The 17,941-nt window shown below is 48.1% G+C and overlaps 1 protein-coding gene across 1 annotated transcript in view; it reads left to right on the forward strand.

Moving 5' to 3' along the window:
- PDE9A (phosphodiesterase 9A) overlaps positions 1-17,941 on the forward strand; it is a 49,548-nt gene that overhangs the window by 9,559 nt on the left and 22,048 nt on the right. The window contains exons 2-5 of the mRNA XM_072852271.1: positions 3,124-3,194; positions 5,369-5,412; positions 12,436-12,490; positions 13,324-13,394. Of these exons, the coding sequence (XP_072708372.1) occupies positions 3,124-3,194; positions 5,369-5,412; positions 12,436-12,490; positions 13,324-13,394 (241 nt within the window). The remainder of the gene's footprint in view (positions 1-3,123; positions 3,195-5,368; positions 5,413-12,435; positions 12,491-13,323; positions 13,395-17,941) is intronic.

The following is a 17,941-nucleotide window of genomic DNA, read 5'->3' on the forward strand; positions in this document are numbered from 1 at the left end:
CATAAACCTGCAGGCAATAGCAGGAACAATTGCATATTGCTGGAAATGTCTGAGGCTGGCTGCTTTGTTTTAGAACAGAAGGAAGTTGGTCAGAAAAGCTCAGCAGGTTGCAATAGAAGAAAACTTTAGTAGCATATGCTCTTTGATTAAAAAAACCCAACCAGCTGAGGACAACCATCCTGAGATGAGTACCAAAGTGCGGTGGATCATTCAGAAATCCACTTCTAGCAAACTTAAGTAAAAATGCCAATTATGGAAAGCCAAAAAGCATGTATGGAGATAGCTCATAATCTAGAAAATAGTATCTACAGTTTTTGTTTTGCTTCCCACTCTTTCACTATTATATGGGGTAAAGGAAGCATTAAAATTTATCCTCAGTGCATTGAAAGCTCCTGCTGCTTTCTATGAGTCAGGCTGGCTTTCTTACCTTTAATGTTTTCTAATTTTTTTTTTATTTTTTCCTTTCTTATCTGTCCCGGTCAATAGTAATTGATTTCCAGAATAAGAAAGCTCAATACCTGAAATAGCACTCCTGGCACATCACAAGCCTTTACCCTCTGTTCAGCCACAGTTAACATCATCTCCTCAGTTACTGTGTGTACCAGTTGTTGTACCCTGCAATACTCTGTCAGCCGATTTTAGCAGCTGTCACTCCGGTAGGATGCTGTGATGAGCGGGGTTTCAGCCCTATCTGAACTCAATTGGCTGTGTTTTATTGCTTTGATTGCTGCTGTATTTTAATAACCAAAGGTCAATCACTGGGCAAAGCAAGCTTTTAAAACACACTTGTGCTTTAATCCCACCCATTTCCCCAAGAGCTTTTACTAACTACCTCAGCAATCAAGTGCCTTGATGTTTTATAAAGTAAAGATATTGTCTGGTGTAATCTCATCTGGGTCAGATCACGGGGAAGGTGGGTGTGCATGCACTTATCAGCCACAGCCACCTCTTGAGGTGACCAATATCACTCTCTTCTCTACCACAAAACCCCTGACGCTTCCCTTAAGAGTAGGAGGGCTCCTCACCACCAGTGAAAACTGAGGTCTGAAGCCTTGCTTCAGCATCAGCTCAAGTGTCAGCGCGTCGCACCCCAGGCACAACAGGATTCAGCCAGGCTGGCCAGATCTTGCCGTTTTGTTCTGACTCTCCTAATACTTCAGGCTCGCAATGTCCCGACCTGTGAGCAGGCATTAGCAGCTCTTGCTGGCAGAGCATCCCGTGGGCTCTCCCGTGGCTTCGCCATTGCCAGCAGCAGAGGTCCGGGTCAGCACCACACAACACCTCTGGGTGAGAGATTTCCCCTGGTGTTTGAAAGGCACCTTAGAAAAAGCACATGGGAACTGTGTTATTGCAATGCTATTACGATTTAGGAACTAAAGCACTCAAAGGCCAAGACTGCTGGAGTGAGGCTGCAGGCTTAATTAACTCCTGGCACCTACGCCTTTCGGAAGAGTCTTTAATTAGATGATGACACGCTATTTTTCCAGTGTGGTCCTCACCTTGCAGAACACATGGGACCTGCTCGACCGACCAGATCCAGGGAGGGCGCCAGCAGCCTCCGCTGCCTGCAGCCCCTGCCTCCTCCTGGCAGCATGAGGAAGGCAGCGAAACCAAACCATTGGAAGGCCATCCCGGGTGACATGTTCCTCATTTTCTGACATGTTCCTCATTTTCCTCGAGGCTGATCTGTGGGTGTGCACATACCCTGTGCCCACGATGGACAGCAATGGAAACTGTGCCTGAGAATATGGGGTGCTACGGGTGGTCGTGAGGGGTGGAAAACAGTGTTTCCAATGAGGCACTCGCAAGGAGAGGAGACTTTTGACCTTGTGCAGCTCCCTGTGCCTCAGACCTCATCTGTGAAATATCACTTTCTTGCTCCTCCTGAGTTTTGCTTTTAGGTCTCCACGAGTCCCTTTGAGCTGTTGCATCCTGAACCCAGAGGCTCTGTGGCTATATCTTCTTATATAGAAGATATAAGGATATCTTCTATATAAGAAGATATAAGAAGATAATAAGAAGATATAAGAAGATATAAGATATTTTCTTATAGAATATACGAGGGAGCTGAGCTCCAGCGCTGGCCAGGGAAGCTGCCCCACTCCACACCACCGCCTCTCCCCGCTCCCCACAGCAAGCTGGCCCCCACAGCCTGCGGCCGCCCCATCGACACCAGCAGCCCCCAGACAAATCAGCCCCACTGCTCACTGTCGTTCCTGGCTTTGAGAAGATGAGCCAGGCCCAACTGCAATGAGGCATTTTATTTCCATGGTGGTTTCAAAGCCTCCACCATAGACAATCAAAGGCACACAGAGGGCTTTCTGCCCCCCACCCCGTCTGCAGAAGAGCTTCTCAACCAGGGATCAGTATCGCCCACGTGCCCTGATGGACATGGGAGTCTTGGGGAAAATCATGGCATGGGATCATGTCATTGAGGGATGCATCGCAACAGGGGTCAAGGGGATGTTGCGGTCCCAGACCCAACGCTTGAACAGTCTTCTCCTCGTAGGGACTGCCTGGCGTGCGTGGAAGGGCAGGGTGGTGGAGAGGTGTTTGGGGGTATGGGAAGGTAACAGTGGCAAATTTTGTAATTCAAGGTCCGAGCTCTGACCTAACAGCAGGAATGATACAGCCTGATAGACCGTAGGAAACTTGGCACAACTGGTGGGGGGAAAAAGCTCTGTTCTGTTTAAAGCTAGCTTAAGCTAGTGTAGTCCAAAACGCAGTGCCCTTTTATACCATCCAAGGAACTCCCCAAATCTGGGCTCTTTTCTTCCTAAATCTGGGCTTTTACATCCTTAAATTTGCAGTTGTTATCATCCTGCAGCAATACTGCATTATGAGATACCTTTTGCTCTCAGTTCACATACATTATTGCTCTACTTCTGAACAGCGCAGTTAGGTCTCCAGAGCTTGCTTGCTTTATCGAAAAAAGCACAGGTATTAAACAGGAGTAGAGAAATATTCCAGCTCACAAGTCAAATCAGATAATTGAAGTGGTAGCCTGAGCCTTAAAATTAGCCCAGTTCATGCCTGAAGAGAGTTCATATCTCACTGGGAACTAACCATCCTTTCTCTTCTTTGTCTTAATTTTTTTTCCCCTGCTGCTGTTTGGTTTGGAAGGTGATCTTTAGTAAATATTGCAACTCCAAAGATATCATGGACCTCTTCTGCATTGCAACAGGCTTACCAAGGTAGGTCTTCCTTTTCATTTGTGACATTAATTTCACTTTTGTTGCTTTACTTCTGGGGACAATTTAAAGACAGACCCCAAATGATGTATTTACCTGCTATTCAGGCTTCTCTCTCATTCCAGTCTACTGGAAGAAGAAATTGGGACAACCCAGAGAGCACCAGCTGGAAAAGTGCACGAAGCTCAGGCAGGCATTGAGTCACCTCAGTGCCAGCTGCGCCTGAGGAACAGAGTGGAATAGAGTGGAACAGAAGAGACATAGTCTAAAAAAATAAAAGCAAGTGCAGAAGCCCAGCCCTGAGTGCGCATGGGTTGTGTGCGCCTAGCCGTTATCCCCCAGCACTACATTTTTGCCCATATCAAGTGAAACGCAACAAGATGTTTAGAACCTGTTTTTTAGGGAAGAACTTAGGGCCAATGAGCAGCATTGCCACTAGGTGATAAGCTTTATATTTAGACACAGTACAATCTAATCGCAGGTATGGGATATTCCAACACAAAGTATCCCAGCAGAACTGTTTTATAGAATATAAGTATCCCCAAATCCATTGCCCAAGCCAAGTATTTCCTAATTTATGTTGTCCTGCAAAGTCCATGCATCTCTCCTGCTGTAATTTCCTCTAGGGTTTGTTTCTCTTACCCTCCACCTAGAGAACAGCATCCAACTTAAATCTCTGTGTTGTGAGGGATCCAGGGCTGGGTGTTGGTATGTGTCGAGGTGGGAGAGGACACCGTGTGGTGGAGGGTGACACGGTGTAGCACCCAGCCACTTCTGCACTGCCTGTTCAGGGCGGTGGTGCAGGGCGGGGAAGCTCCTTAGTCACATCTAGAAGGGGGCATCTGCAGTCTGCATGTGGGCCTTGAGCAGCGCAGGCCAGATGCACAGCAGCATGCAATAAGCCATAGTCTTTACCTTCGTACATACAGGTTTACAACAGAGAAAAAGCACAGGAGAAAATAAGCCAGTCCTTTAATCATGGGTTTATTGCATGACTCCAGCTCTGGGGATTGAAAGATAAAATTGTCTATATTGACTCAGAATTTGCATAAACTGCTTGACAGAATTAATGCCCTTTGCCTGTTTATCCTGGGTATTTCCTCCCATTTGACACTGGAGAGGTTAGTAACTCCCATTTGCCTATGATGTCAGATACTTCCACTCCATCACCCCGGAAACTTTGTTTAGCAGTTTCAGTCATTCATCAGCATGGTGTTCACTGCGTATTTGTCATTTTATTTTTATCAGAAGACTTCCAAAGAACTGTTCATCTCAACCAGGCTCCTGGAGCCAGAGTAAACCTCTAAGGTTTACATTTGAGCCTATGAGATCACACCTAGCACAGTCATTTGTATAGTATGAGTCAATACATAGCTGCCGAGTCAATGTATCACAAAACATAGCTTTTTAACAGAAATTATTATTTGAGGAGTTGACAGAATACATGGGTTAGCAGGGACCAAAGTCTGCTCTGAGATCAAAGATGATCACACTTAACGTTTTGCCAGAAACATCTCTGGTAAGCATCAAGAGAAATGGGTGAAGCCTCATAAGAAATCATAAGAAATGGGTGAAGCATCAAGCCTACCCCATCCTGTGCTTTGATTCTTTCTGCACCAAGGTAAAATGGGTCCAAGACAGTGCCAGGCCAGGCCAGGAGTGCTGCAGGAGAGAAGATGGCTATGGACTGTATGCAGCAGCACAGAATTTCAGCCAGCATTTCTAGGTCAAATAAACCTCTTTGAAACATGCTTTTCAGGAACACAACAATCTCCCTTTTGACGGCAGACAATTGTATGGTATCCATTGATCCGACAATGCCTGCAAACTCAGAGAGGTAAACCTCGCTGCAACCCGCTCTTCAAAAATGGGGTCAAGCCCAAGGGAAGGGGTGGTGGTTGCCTGCAGATGCCTTTTGTGTGCAGTGGGAGGTGAGCAGCTGCCTGGAGGGAGGGAGATGACAGCAGGAATTGCATGCTGGCTTATAGCACTAATGCCTGCTGGTTTTGAAGATTTTTGCATATTATTAAAGTAGGAGTAATTGTCTGAGGAAAAAATACCGCTTTTAAGTGTTTAATGTAGAACATCTGTTCCCATCCCACGCTGTTTGCTGTCAAATGTGAAATACAAACTGCTTTCTGAGTGTTGCTAACATCAACCCTCTCTGACTCTTCCAGGTCTCCATACAAAGTGATACCTGTTGCCACAGGGCAGCTCTCAGGTAAAACGACCCTTTTGAACTGAATTTACTAAAGCTGAATTTGTGAACACTTGCACATAGAAATTATGTGGCTATGATGCAAGAAAGAAAGATGACGGTGTCATGGCTGTAGCTACGGCACAATATGAAGTGTTCAATCACAGTGTTCTGGCAGAAAGCTAAAAAAAAGTCCCCAGATTTCAAAGTATCTGAGGGTGAGGTGGAATGGCTGGGTCCAGGGGACTTTCACAGTGCGTAGCTCTGGTCTGACTCAGCACCACTGATGTCCTGGGGAAAGCCTCACATGGAACAGTGGTTTTTTCAGGCAACGCAGACGATGTTTGAAAGCCTGTCCTGCAGTGTTTTGTTAAACTTGTTCATCGCTCAGCAAAGCTCTGCTGGAAAGCTGAGCACAACATTTGAACCCCATGTTATTTCCAAATGGCTGAGGAGAGAGCATAATTTCTGTTGTGGGCACGGTAGCTCTAAGTGTAATAAATATTTAAATACACCTGACAAGATTAAAGAAGGCCTGAATGAAAGAACACATCTGGAACACATTCCTCAGCACACAGCGCTGTTGTACTGCACAGGCAGGACTGAAGTGGCACTTCTACCATTTCTCTTTGCCTGCCGATGTCATGCTCAGGCCAGTAGCTCTCAGACACTGGAGCAGAGCATTTGCCTGGGGCAACTCCTGTAGAGCATCTGGCTCACGGTCTCTCTCATCTGTGCAACTGCAGTATCTCCTTGCCACTCGCTCCGAGGCAGCCTGAGCAAGAGCCCTAGCCTGTATGCTGTGGAGCTATAAGTGGCTGGCCGCTGAGGCAGCAGGAGGGTAGGAGATGTCAGCTGGGGACACAGTTTGGAGCAGTAAAATGAGAAGATAGGAGAGACAAGGGGCAAGAGGTTAAGATTATCTTGGAAACATAGACTGCACAGGAAGAACAGGAGGGATCCAGAAAGCCTGGGGCTGGGAAAAGGCAGTTCGCAGGAATGGGTGAGGCTCTTGGATTAGGGGCAAGGCAGTTTTGCTGTTCCCACCTCATCTTCTTGCTAATGCTTATTGTAGGTCCCACCTCTTCTTGCTTAAGCTCCTGTGTTACACAAGAAAACACAGTGTCTCACAGCACTGCCTTTTTTTAGATGGGGATGCGGAGGGAACCAAAGCTACTCTCTGAGGTACCCACGTCTGCTGCGGCAGAAACATCTGTAGGAAAAGGGCACAGCAAGGCAGTGTAGGAGGATGTGCCGGGGGGACAGAGAGGCAACAGCAGGGAGCTTGTGCATGCAGACAGCAAAGATGAACAGAGAGCAAAAAGAACAAAGAAGCTAGGATGCAAGGAAGAACTTTATCAGAGTAAGATTTGTTACAAGCCGTAAACAGGTCCCATGCCAGTGATTGCCGCTGTTGCCAGAAGGAGGTAGTCAAAGCCAAGGGACGCACGTGACTGCTAAGGGAAAAGAAGCTGTCTCCTTATCGTACAAACTCTGCTGGAACAGCATCGCTCTTCTGGTCCAGGAGTACACTATTTGCATTATCAGATGAGAAAAGGTGGGGTCTTAACTGGAGCGTGTGTCTCTGTGTACCAGCTGGCGTGGGTAACCAATAGCCATTTGCCCCAAGGTGGAGAAAGACCAGTGAACACGGCTGGCAGGGCTGGAAAAGGGCAAGAAAAATTCTGGCAGTAGGTTGCCACAGCATAAGACAGAATCTGCTATGGAAAGAGGAGGAAAGTTGAACTGAGTGTGATGGAACTAATGTTCCTTGGTATCTGTTTCTCTTTCACATGGGTTGTCATTAATCTCAAGCATTCCTGACATTTTGCTGAGAGTAGGAAGAATAAACAGAGTGGGAAATTGTTCCTCTTCATTAAAAGAAAAAAAACAGCTCTGTTCTAGTCTTCACTTCTTAAACAACTCTGCCTGCGTGATTCTGCTTCCCAAAGCAACTCATCCAAATACATGCCAAAAAAGGGGTCACCCCAATTTTCACAGCAGTGGAAGGTAATGCACCTCTTTTCAGCAGTATCCCAGGCAGCTGGAAAAGAGTGACGCGCACTTCAGTGGAACAAAGACTGTAAAAGGTGGGACTGGAAAATACGATCCTTTGGGAGGAAAATATAAGCAGTGGCTTTTATCCAGCAGAGGAGATATCCACCGGAGTTCTGCTAAGAAACCGTTCTTCATTTCCTGGCCATAGTCATGGGGCTGGAATTAAAAAAATTATTATTCCAGTGAGTGTCCGTTGGATGCAGCAGCAATTGCTGTATCACTGTGGGGTCAGCTGTCTGCAAGGCAAAGGCGGGGGCCCAGCTGGCCAGCTCTGAGCCTGTGGGACCACTGCATCACGTGCTGTCCCTCCTCCCGCAGCCCCAGACCAGAAGGCGGGCAGCTATCCGAGCAGAGCATCAAACCCCCAGTACCAAACCCTTCCTTTTCTCCGGGGTGTTTAAACTCCCAAGCCCATCAAACGGGCATCTTCTCTCTCCCGACAGCGGAAAGGCTCTGGTCTGCGTCCTCGCAGTGGAACGGGCTCAAAACTCACAAACCGATGGGTGTGTTGTGGCTGTAATTAGTAAGGTTCAGGCACTCTGCAATATTGCTGGACTTGACAATTAAATTAACAAATCCTACTAGCAGCACACTCTTTGAGAAACAAAATTGAGGTCTGTTACGTTTCTGATAGTGCAGAGAAAGGAGCTATTGTGGAGCTCAAGTAAGCCTGATCCACCACGGTCCTAAACTGGGGGGGTAAACATGCAGAGGGGCTTTCCTACTGCTCCAAAGTTAGGGTAGCAAAGCACACAGGCAGCTGAATGAGCCCTTAAAGATCTCACCAGGGATGTGACCTGAAAAAGCATGACATGTGCCGGCTCAGACTCTGCTCTCTCTGCACCTCTGTCTCCAGCTTGTTCTGGTGGGTCCTTCAACACAAGCATCCCCTCATCCCTGGGGAAACGGGCAAGGAAACCCAAAGAGAGCAGTGCCCGATGGGGATGGAGGCCAGCACGCGGGGAGAGCTCGCCACCTGCCACCCCTTGCTCAGCAGCCTCAGCGCCAGGGAACCCCGCCAGCGTCAGAGCCGCTTGCCCAGGCTGAGGCTGTAGGCAGCGTCTTCGCCTCCCACTTCACTTGCTCTTCAGCTATTTGCCTTTTCAACTAACAAGCTATCTAGCACTTGCACAGAGGAAAACCCACAGTCTCTCTCCAGGGTTATCGGCTTGCAGCAGGAGAGCTAGCTTGACCAAGACCTGTGTAGCTTCCTGCTGGAAGGCCCACGTCTGAATCGGTGCTAGCCCTGTCTTGCCCGCTGCTGAGCCCACCAACGACGTGTACAGCTGCACCAGAGGTCTCTAGGGACTGCTTTTTTCCCCTGAATGATTAAATACACAAGATCTTGTGCAGATTGCTGTTGGTAAAGTGACAGAAATTTGTCACTGTGTCTAAATCTTATTATGCTGCGATCTCTCTCTTCTCCTTTTGGAGGCATATTCACGCTTGCAGCTCAGGCAAGAGGGAAAAGGCAGAGACTGCGAGAGAAAAAAACTCTCCTGCCTGCTGCTCCGTACACGTACACACATTCCACCTGGATGCGTGCATCGGGATGGGGGCAACTGATCAACTGCTTTGGGATTACTCACATAAGCAGAGACTTGCATGCGGTAGCTGAAATTAACCTGAGCTGTCAAGCGAATTTGGTGCTTAATATGACATGACTCATGGACGTGGGTTTGGACTTGAAGCACATCCCTTCCTGAGGCTTTTGTCCACTTGGCTGTTTGTTTTTTTAAATTCCTTTGACTGCCCAGATTCAAACAAACCACAGAAAGGGAAATACAAACAGGAGCCCGAGGCAGAGGTACAGCACATGTGAGAAAGACCATGTGGCAAGAATTTGCCAGCCTGACACTGGCAGGGAAAGGCAGACGCTCACGTCCTCACAGCCTTGCTTGGCCACAGCAGAAAAGATGGGGGGAAAACAACCCATCCCCACAACCCCACACACTCCCTGCTTGCACCTTGTTGAGGCTGGCAGGATGGCGAGGGGAGCCAGGGAGGGCAGGAGGATGGAGGTGGCTCCCTGGCCATGATCCCAGTGTGTAAGGCAGGAGAGGAAGAGTCACTGCCAAGCAGGGCAGTGTGAAGCCAAGGGTCCATGCCAGTGGGTTATAAGCCATCTGTGCCAGTGCACTCATAACCTGAGCTGCCCCAGCGTGTACCTAGTCCCTGTCTGGCAGGGAAGGTGCGTGCTCACGGCCAGGCAGGCGATCTGGCCACGGCAGGACCTGCAGGAAAAAGTTCTGCTGTCATATTCCCCTGCACCTGTTTTGTGCCCAGACCTGCTGGAGACAGGGCTGCCGGGAGGGAGGGCAAAATGGCTCCTTGCTCTGTGATGCCCCAGCCAAGCTCCCTGCTGAGCTGGGCAGGGGCCAGCAGGCGAGGAGCCGAAGTCCCTGTGCCCACAGCGAGCGCGGGAATGGGCCGTGGGAAGCCCGGGGAGGCCTGAGCTGGCCTCCCCTGCCCGGCATTATGCTCTTGCAGCATCTTCTGGAGGGGGTTTTTCTAATCTTCATTTGTCAGCTCTAAAACACCCTGCGTATTGTGCAAAAATCTGACTTGCTGAACACCTGCATTTGCAAACCTTGCACATTCACGGTGCTGGCGGGGGGTGAGCTGAGACGAGGGTTGCTGTTGGCTTTCAGGTTACTGCAGGCAGGAGCTGGTGACCCTCAGCAATGTGCACGGATTGCATCTGCCCATGCTACATGCAGTAGGATTTCCTTTTCCCAGAGGGAATCACAGCAAAACAAATGAAGCAACTGAGGGAAAAGGTAGCTGCATGCACCTGGGATATCAGCCCTGCCCAGAGTTATAAAAAAAAAGATGACAGAGGGTAATGAAGGGAGTAAAAGAACACCTTGCCTTCCTGTTTTACAAAGGAGTGGGCAAGCTGGCACGATGTCTCATTTTCTTCAGAATCAGTGGTTAGCAGAGGTCTTCCCCTTGGAAAGGAACAGGGCAAAGAAATGGATCTTTGTCTCTTTAAGATGAGACGAACTGCCACTCTTAGTCATATATCTTTACTGCACCCTAGGGTTATAAAAACATACATCTTCATTTTGAAAGTCTTTTATTACATCTATAAACATCAGATTGCAGCTGACTGTTCCCTGGATGAGAATGTCCTAGTACTCCAAGTGAGTTTTGACAGGGGGAGGGAGTGAAAGTAAGATTGTTTTTTTTTTTACTGGAACGGTGTTTATAGGGAACTTGTCAGTCTCTGGCATGCTACAGCCACTGTCAGAGAGCTGAGCGGCACCGAAGTGAGAGGACACGGGTTTCTCTGCTTATTCTCACTGTTGGACTCGGGTACCATCCCAGGTGCTGCATACGGTAAGCTTTCCTCCTGTCTTAAATAGAATGCAGCGTTTGCTTTGTTTCAGCGCTTGGGTTTTCAAATGGGTTTTAAGAGAAAACTGAAAAATGGGTCTCTGTGAAAAGAACTAATCTCTTCATTTGCTCTGCTAGCCACTCCAGTGGGAGTCGGATCGCAGCAAAAAGAAAAGAGGGAATTAGATCTGAGACTTTCAGAGCACCGAGTGCTTGCTCCAGTTTAGAGACACAGGGGTAACAACAAAATTGTTTTGACCAGAATAGTGAATGCTCTTGACAAGTATTTCTGACACCTCTGATACCTGAGGAATTGCAAATCCTTTCAACAGGTACAAGAGCTATTATTTAGAAATACATTGTAAATGCTGGGCTGTATTTCTGTCTGATGTGTTTTGCCTGGGTGATTCCACTCATGAGGCATCATGCTCCCTCAGGCAAGTGCAAGAAGTACCTCCAGAAATGCCTTTGGGGTATTTCTACATAGGGTGTTCTGTAATCTGCAGCATGTCTATGAGAGCATGTAATGTTTCTGCTGCTTCAGCATGAGAAACTCAGAGTACATCCACATTGCAGACATGAGAATGACTGCAGCACAGTGCAGTTTAAATTAGCTTGGTGGGGGAAAGTGGGAGCAGCTCACAGCTCAGCAAAGGTGATTTATGCTTCCCGTCTGTGTGAATACAGTGTGGACAGACTGAAAGATGGGAAAACATTGCTATCATACCTCTTCTTCCTTCCTAAAGTGTACTGTCCCTCGAAATCTAGGGTCTTGTTTTAAAGACTCATTTGCTTTTCCCTGCGTTAGTGATTGCAGTCCTGTGATGGTCTCAGGAAGGGGCTGGGGCTTCACCAGGCTGACTTTCCCAAGCCAGCTGAAGCACCGAGCACCGGAGTTGGCATTCGGAGGCGGGGAGCTACTGGCGCGAGTGCTCCCAGTGCGGCCACTGCTGCAGCAGCTCAGGCAGCGATGGGATCCCCACGGGATCCCTGCAGTGGCTCTGTCCAAGTTATGTTCTCAAGGGAAAAGGGGTTGGGAACCTTGTGCCCTGCTGTGTCCATCCCACGAACCAGGAAGGGCGGACCTTATTCTGCAAGTACAGTCACTTTGGCATCTCACGTTTGCCTGAAGTTTATGCATAGCAGTACGATCCTTATGAATTTGCACCAAAAAATTGGTCTCCAGGAGAATGTGCCAGCATAAATCTGAAAGGCAAGCTGGGTTTTCTTGTGTTCATAAGCTGTTGTGTTGTTCGTGGACACTCTGGCACAGTGCACTGATGGAGTAGAGGCAGTCCTTGTGAGCCAGACCTTTCAAAACCGGACGGCGATTCTGGGTGTCCCACCCAAGAAATATGAAAGGGGTCTCCTTTCCAGAGAGTGCTGACTTAAAACAAGCCACCTCTCAGAGACCCAGCACCCCCTAAAAAAACTTCTGCGAAACCTTGACTGTAATCTGCAGGCAGAGGAAGGCAGGTGGGACGAGGAGTCATTCCCAAATGCTGTCACTGTTCAAAGGACCAGAACGACTTTTTGGCTAAATGCCTCATCATCAGAGCTGGAGGTCTGGGGACACGCCTTCGCAGGGGGATTGAGGGTGTCTTCTTTCCTCTGTCATTTTCTGTTATGTCTCCCTCCTGTTTTTTTCAGAGAAAGAAGAATTGTTCCAGAATTTATTGGGACAGATTGCTGAGCAGTTCTCAAGGTAAGAAGCTGAACATCATTATTAATTTAAAATGCTATTTCTTTTATCAGCCTGAAGTGAAATTTTCACAAGAGGCAGAGGGGCATTTAAGATTTCTTTCAAAACCCACTCTTCCTGCCAAATTTAGGCCAGGTACACATGTGATTTCCTGCTGACAGCAATACAGTATCTTAAAGCAAAAGCAATTTTGGTTATTATCTTTGATCTGAAAAGGAGATCAAGTATTAAATATAAATGTTCTTATTGTGCTCCTGCCCTCTTTGGAAGCAAAAAAAATGCTTCTTCGCTAAACAGTCAAATCATCTGATTTGTTTCATTTTTCCCTTTATCACCCAAACATGTCTCTCCTCCGAGAGGATTTCTGAACATCTGTAGAGCTGTTTAATTTATTCCAGCTGTTTTCCATAAGACAGAGCAATCCCACCACAGCTCAGCAAATCACCAGCATAACTGAAAAGGAGGAGGGCTTCAGAGTGTGCAGACACCACGATACTGCTGTTAGGCGAAGCATTATCAATTTAACTCTGCTTCCCTAGGGGGTACAATAACAAGTCACTGTGGAGAGAGGGGGTGATGAAGTGTTGCAGAGCCACAGTACATTCCCAGGGCCATAACAAAATAATTTGTTGTTAATTTTTCTGACAATTAAACGCGGGTGTATTTTCCGCCCAAATTTTAGCATTTCCATGGAAAATTTTCTTTCCCTTACGGCAACCGCTGTTGGACTGATAAGTCCTCTGAAAAATGTAGACATTTCTAGCAAAAGTCCTTTGCACCTAGGGTAGGTACGGCACTAAATGTATAACATTAATACATGAGGGTTTTCTTTTCAGGGTTTTTAAAATCAATGAGCTGAAAACGGAAGTAGCTAATCACTTGGCAATGCTGGAGAAAAAGGTTGAATGTGAGTGTCCCTGTATTCTTATCACAGTGGGAACCGGTGCCTCAGAAGCCCCCCGCCTCGCTGCCCGCTTTGTACCCCCACTCCGTCCCACTCCTCACAGCCCCTCCAGTCGCTCATAATGTGGCCGGCCTCCAGCCCGAAAGGCCGCAGGCCGGCCCAGGGTGAGGCGCGGGGAAGGCGGGAGCCCGTGGTGGCACTGACTGGCGGGGCGAGGCCGGGGAGGGACGCCTGGCTTCGCAGGCATCCGGAGCGCCCCAGCGGGCTCCCCTTGGAGGGGCTATCGAGCCGCCCGCCGAGCTTTGGGCCCGCGGCCACGTCCTCCTGCTACCATGTCCCCGCGGCAGAGGGTCTCCACCGCCCACCTCCCCGTCGCCCACCTCCAAGCCCCCCGGCCTGCCCTCCCACATCCCCTCGTGCCCCAGCCCCGTCCCCCCATCACCTCCCCTGCACCCAGCGGTGACCCCCCCATGCCTCTGCACGGGCACTCCCTGCAAAACACCCCACACACACCTGGGCCCCAGCGCTCGCTGCTGCATGTTGTAATTAATTACAGGAGGGTACCACAGCTGCTTTCCTTCTACTTTAAGTCAGATATTTGCACGGGTCAAACATGTTGTCTTGCAGAGAGACTTTCTCCTTTCAGAAGTGCATTTACTACCTATTAAGCAGTCGAGTCGGTCCTCACTGCTGACCGAGGCCCAGCGCCAGCGCTGAGACCTGACTGGATTTCTGCTAAGTGTCATGTCGCACACCTGCCTCTGCCGGGAAAGGGCCTGAAATGGGGTGAGGCCTTTCCCCGCAGCATGCGTGCGTGCTACACGTGCGTGCTACACGTGCGTGCTACACCTGCAGCACAAATACAGCCTGAACACCGAAGCGTCCATGAATAGGCGGCGTAGCATGTACTGAAATACAGCCGGAGGCTACGTCTCGTTGTCTCACGAGGCAGTAACTTCTGGGCTGCAAACACAGGGGTTCACCCCTTGCTGGCCATATTGCCTGGCAGACTACTAGGCAGCATCACTTTCCTTGCTTGTTTGGTGTGTTAACAGTAACACAACCATATTCAGTTAGCGTGCAACAACCAAGTTAAGTTCATCTGGTCAAAGAGCTCCTTTTCTGTTTTTTGGGGTTTTTTTCCCCCCATGCAGCATCTGACTTATTGTTTTTCAGTCTACTATGCAGAACACAGACCCCAGAATGGCAGAGAAGGGGTATGAGTAAGGCACTGTTGCACAGCACCATTTTGACACCCAAGGCCACATCCTCGCTGATACGCAGCATTTAAGTCAGGAGCGGGCAGAGTCTTCCCCGGCATCACAGCTGCAGCAAGCACTTTCTCCCTAGAGCTGGCTGGAAAAAAAAAAGTTTCTTGTTCATGGAAGAAGTTGTTTTCTTGAAATTTCCCCCAACCAGAAGCTACCTTGACCCCGCAGCTGCTCAGCGAGACTGACGCCTTTGTCAGCAGGGAGAGGAAAAAATGTCCTTGTTCAAAGAGCGGCTGCAGGAGAACCTCTCCCAGAGGCCACCCCAGCAGCAGGCTCCCGGTGCGGTGGGAGGCCTCTGGTGACGCCCACGGAGGGGTGACCCTGCGGCGTGCCTACCCCCAGCACAGACCTCTGCAAGGAGCCCGGGTAGCAATCCCTCCCAGTCTGCTTGGCTGCAGTTTACCCCAGGCTCCTCTGATTTATTCTTTTGTCCAAAAGAAAAAAAAAAGAAAGGAAAGAAAGAAAAAGAAAAATTAGCTCACTCGCTCTGCATTTTCTGTGAAACTTCCGACCAGCTCCAGTCCTCAGGGCTAAGTGCCATGGACTAGAGCAAACAAGGCAAGCGTTCCTGTGGGTCTTCCTATCCCCTTGACAGCCCAGGAGAGAAACTACCCCAGCGAGCCACGGGCCGCTTTTGGCCACTGGCTCTCCCCGATGACCCCTGGGACCCCCGGCTGCACCCTGCGCACATGCTGCCTTTCAGCACTGGCAGCCCACTGCGGTGGAGGGAGATTACAAGGATTTGCATGCTGCTGCCAGTGGCGAAGAGTTGTGCGTTTGCACTCTCCGGCACTTTATTGCTGGTTTAGGGAAGGCAGCAGACCCAGATTTGCCGTGCCGTGCAGGTGAACTGAATTCACGGGTCCCCAGATGAAGGTTCTTTCTGTAAGTGGGTCTCGCCGCTGATGGAAATAGCAGCAGATGTAGCAATCTGCTGCCATTCTGCCTGAGCGCTTGCGATCCCATCTCCAGCAGCCTCAGCCTGTGGGAAGGAGCGCCCTGGGTTGCCTGTCTACAAGTGCACCCATCTGCTCGAAATTGGACTTCCAGAATTTGCAACAGAGCCAAATCCACATAATTTTGAAATAATCCCAGGCTTTCATGTTTAAAAAGCAAAACTGTGAGGGCAAGGGAGTGTCTGATCTCCCTACTTGAGCTGGGCTCCCAGAGGTTGCTTTAAGAGCTGTGTTTCAGTGCTGGATTCAGCCCAAGGATTTCTTTAGACAGCACAGGGTCTTTTCAGAAGGTATTTCGTGCTGCAGAATAATATAATAGGCCCTTAATCAGTGCACATGACAAGGCCATTTATCATTTGTGAGCCAAATGTGAAAAGAATTGTGCTTTTGTTTTGCCTTTTCTCCTACCTCCTTCGGAGATCCCTTTTCCACCACTTTCACATGTGATCTCCAGGATTTCTTCCCCAGAGGGGGTGTGTGTGGGGGGGGATAAGTGCTCATGACAGCACCACATCTGCACCTCACAAAAAATGTTCTCAGCGTCCTTCCCATTACTGTCTAGAGACCACATCACAGAAATGTGTTTTCAAGGAGCCAAATCTTTTAACTGATTTTTAAATCCCATCTAAAGCTTGTGACTTCCCCTTGGAAAATGCATCCACGCAGGGCAAGTGCTGAGAAAGCTTTGTCCTGTGGCTTGACTTACTCTGCTCCAGTGTTTGCACAGCAGCCCACACATGACTAAGGAAGCTGGCAAAAACCCTTTACAGTTTGTAAGCATCTCACATCTACCTTAAGAAAATAATTATGTAAATTCTCTGCTACCCTGGAGAGGTTTTGGAAGAAAACTAAAGAGACGCAATATGAAAAAATGCTCAGGGCTGCCATTTTGCACCATAACTCCTCTTCTCTCTGCAGTTGCCTGCCCCACTACCCTGTCAGTCTGATAACTCTGCTTTGCCTCTACTGCTTCAAATAGGCACTGGCCACCTTTTAGACAACTTGGCAAATGGGCTACCCATGAACTTCTCTCGGATGAATGCACCGAGGTGGTACATAGCAGCGCAGGGCCTGCAGGTCAGCTGCAGCTGATCATCAGCAGTTGAACCAAGTACCCAAAAAAGTGCAACCAGATATCCAGGATGAAGGTATTGAATAAGCAGGACAGCATCTTGCCTGTATCATCACATTGTGATCACCCAAAGAAATTACTTGTAAAAATGCTAGACAAAAAAAACATTAATCTGGAAATGGCATTTTTAAGTGGAGGGTATCCCTGTAATCAAGCATAAATCAAACCCCTCTCCCTTTCCTCTCCTAGTATGTGGCATTTTGGACTCGGTTCGTACACGTCTGTTTTTCTGCTTTCCCAGTTCCAACAGCAATCTTTGTTTTTACTAGCATAAAGAAAACAAAACTGAGGTCTCTGCTTATCTACAGAGTTGTGTGTGCCCTTCCAAGGCAGGTTTTTATCACTTAGATTCTACGCTCCAGATAAGTGTGATTTTGACTATTATTTTCTAAGAAATGGACTGAATACTGATTGTACGATTGCACATTCCCTTGAGTTCCCTGAACCACAGCTTGTCCATGCAAACAATGAGTTCAGTAAACAAATGAGCTGTGAAATGATTGCATATGAATGACATGTACTTAATAGATGGTGCTGCATTATGTCCTTGAGCACGCCGATAGTTCAACGAGAGGGAAAGAAAAGGGAGAATATTCTCATACGTGCAGTGCGTTAGGTTCTCACGGCTATGTGGAGTGAAGTGCATTGCTGCATAAACAGGCAATCAAACTTTTTGCCTTGTGGCTGTCATAATTACATACAGAAGGGGAATATAGGATTTTTTGTGCCACATGCAGAAATAGCCTTTGATTACAAAATTGATTGGTAAAAAGTGACAGATCTTCAATACCTAAAAAAAAAAAGAAATCAATCATTAGAGCAAAACTTTTCAACATTTCTCTCTCTCTCCTGCATTCTCACTTTGGTTTCTCTGTATCTAGCAATGCCTCTCAGAGCTCCTTAAAACTCTGTGTGAACTTTCAAATTAAAACTTTTTATCCTAATGGGAATTCTAATCCTACCGGGACATGTTTGCCTAGCTGCACTTATCATCCCATCACGGGAGGGTTTTTTTCGCTCAGGATTTCCTTTGATTCGTGTTCTACAGCAGAGAAGTGAAGGCACCAGAACAGCTGACTGCTGCTAACAATTGTGGAAAAGCTGAGACATTATAGCCGTTCTGTGAATTAAAATACTGTAGCTATTATCTAAAATTGGCAGCAGAGAATTCCTATGGGTTTTCAAGATATA

The sequence above is a fragment of the Ciconia boyciana genome, chromosome 1 (assembly GCF_034638445.1).
Source record: "Ciconia boyciana chromosome 1, ASM3463844v1, whole genome shotgun sequence".
Classification (NCBI taxonomy): domain Eukaryota; kingdom Metazoa; phylum Chordata; class Aves; order Ciconiiformes; family Ciconiidae; genus Ciconia; species Ciconia boyciana.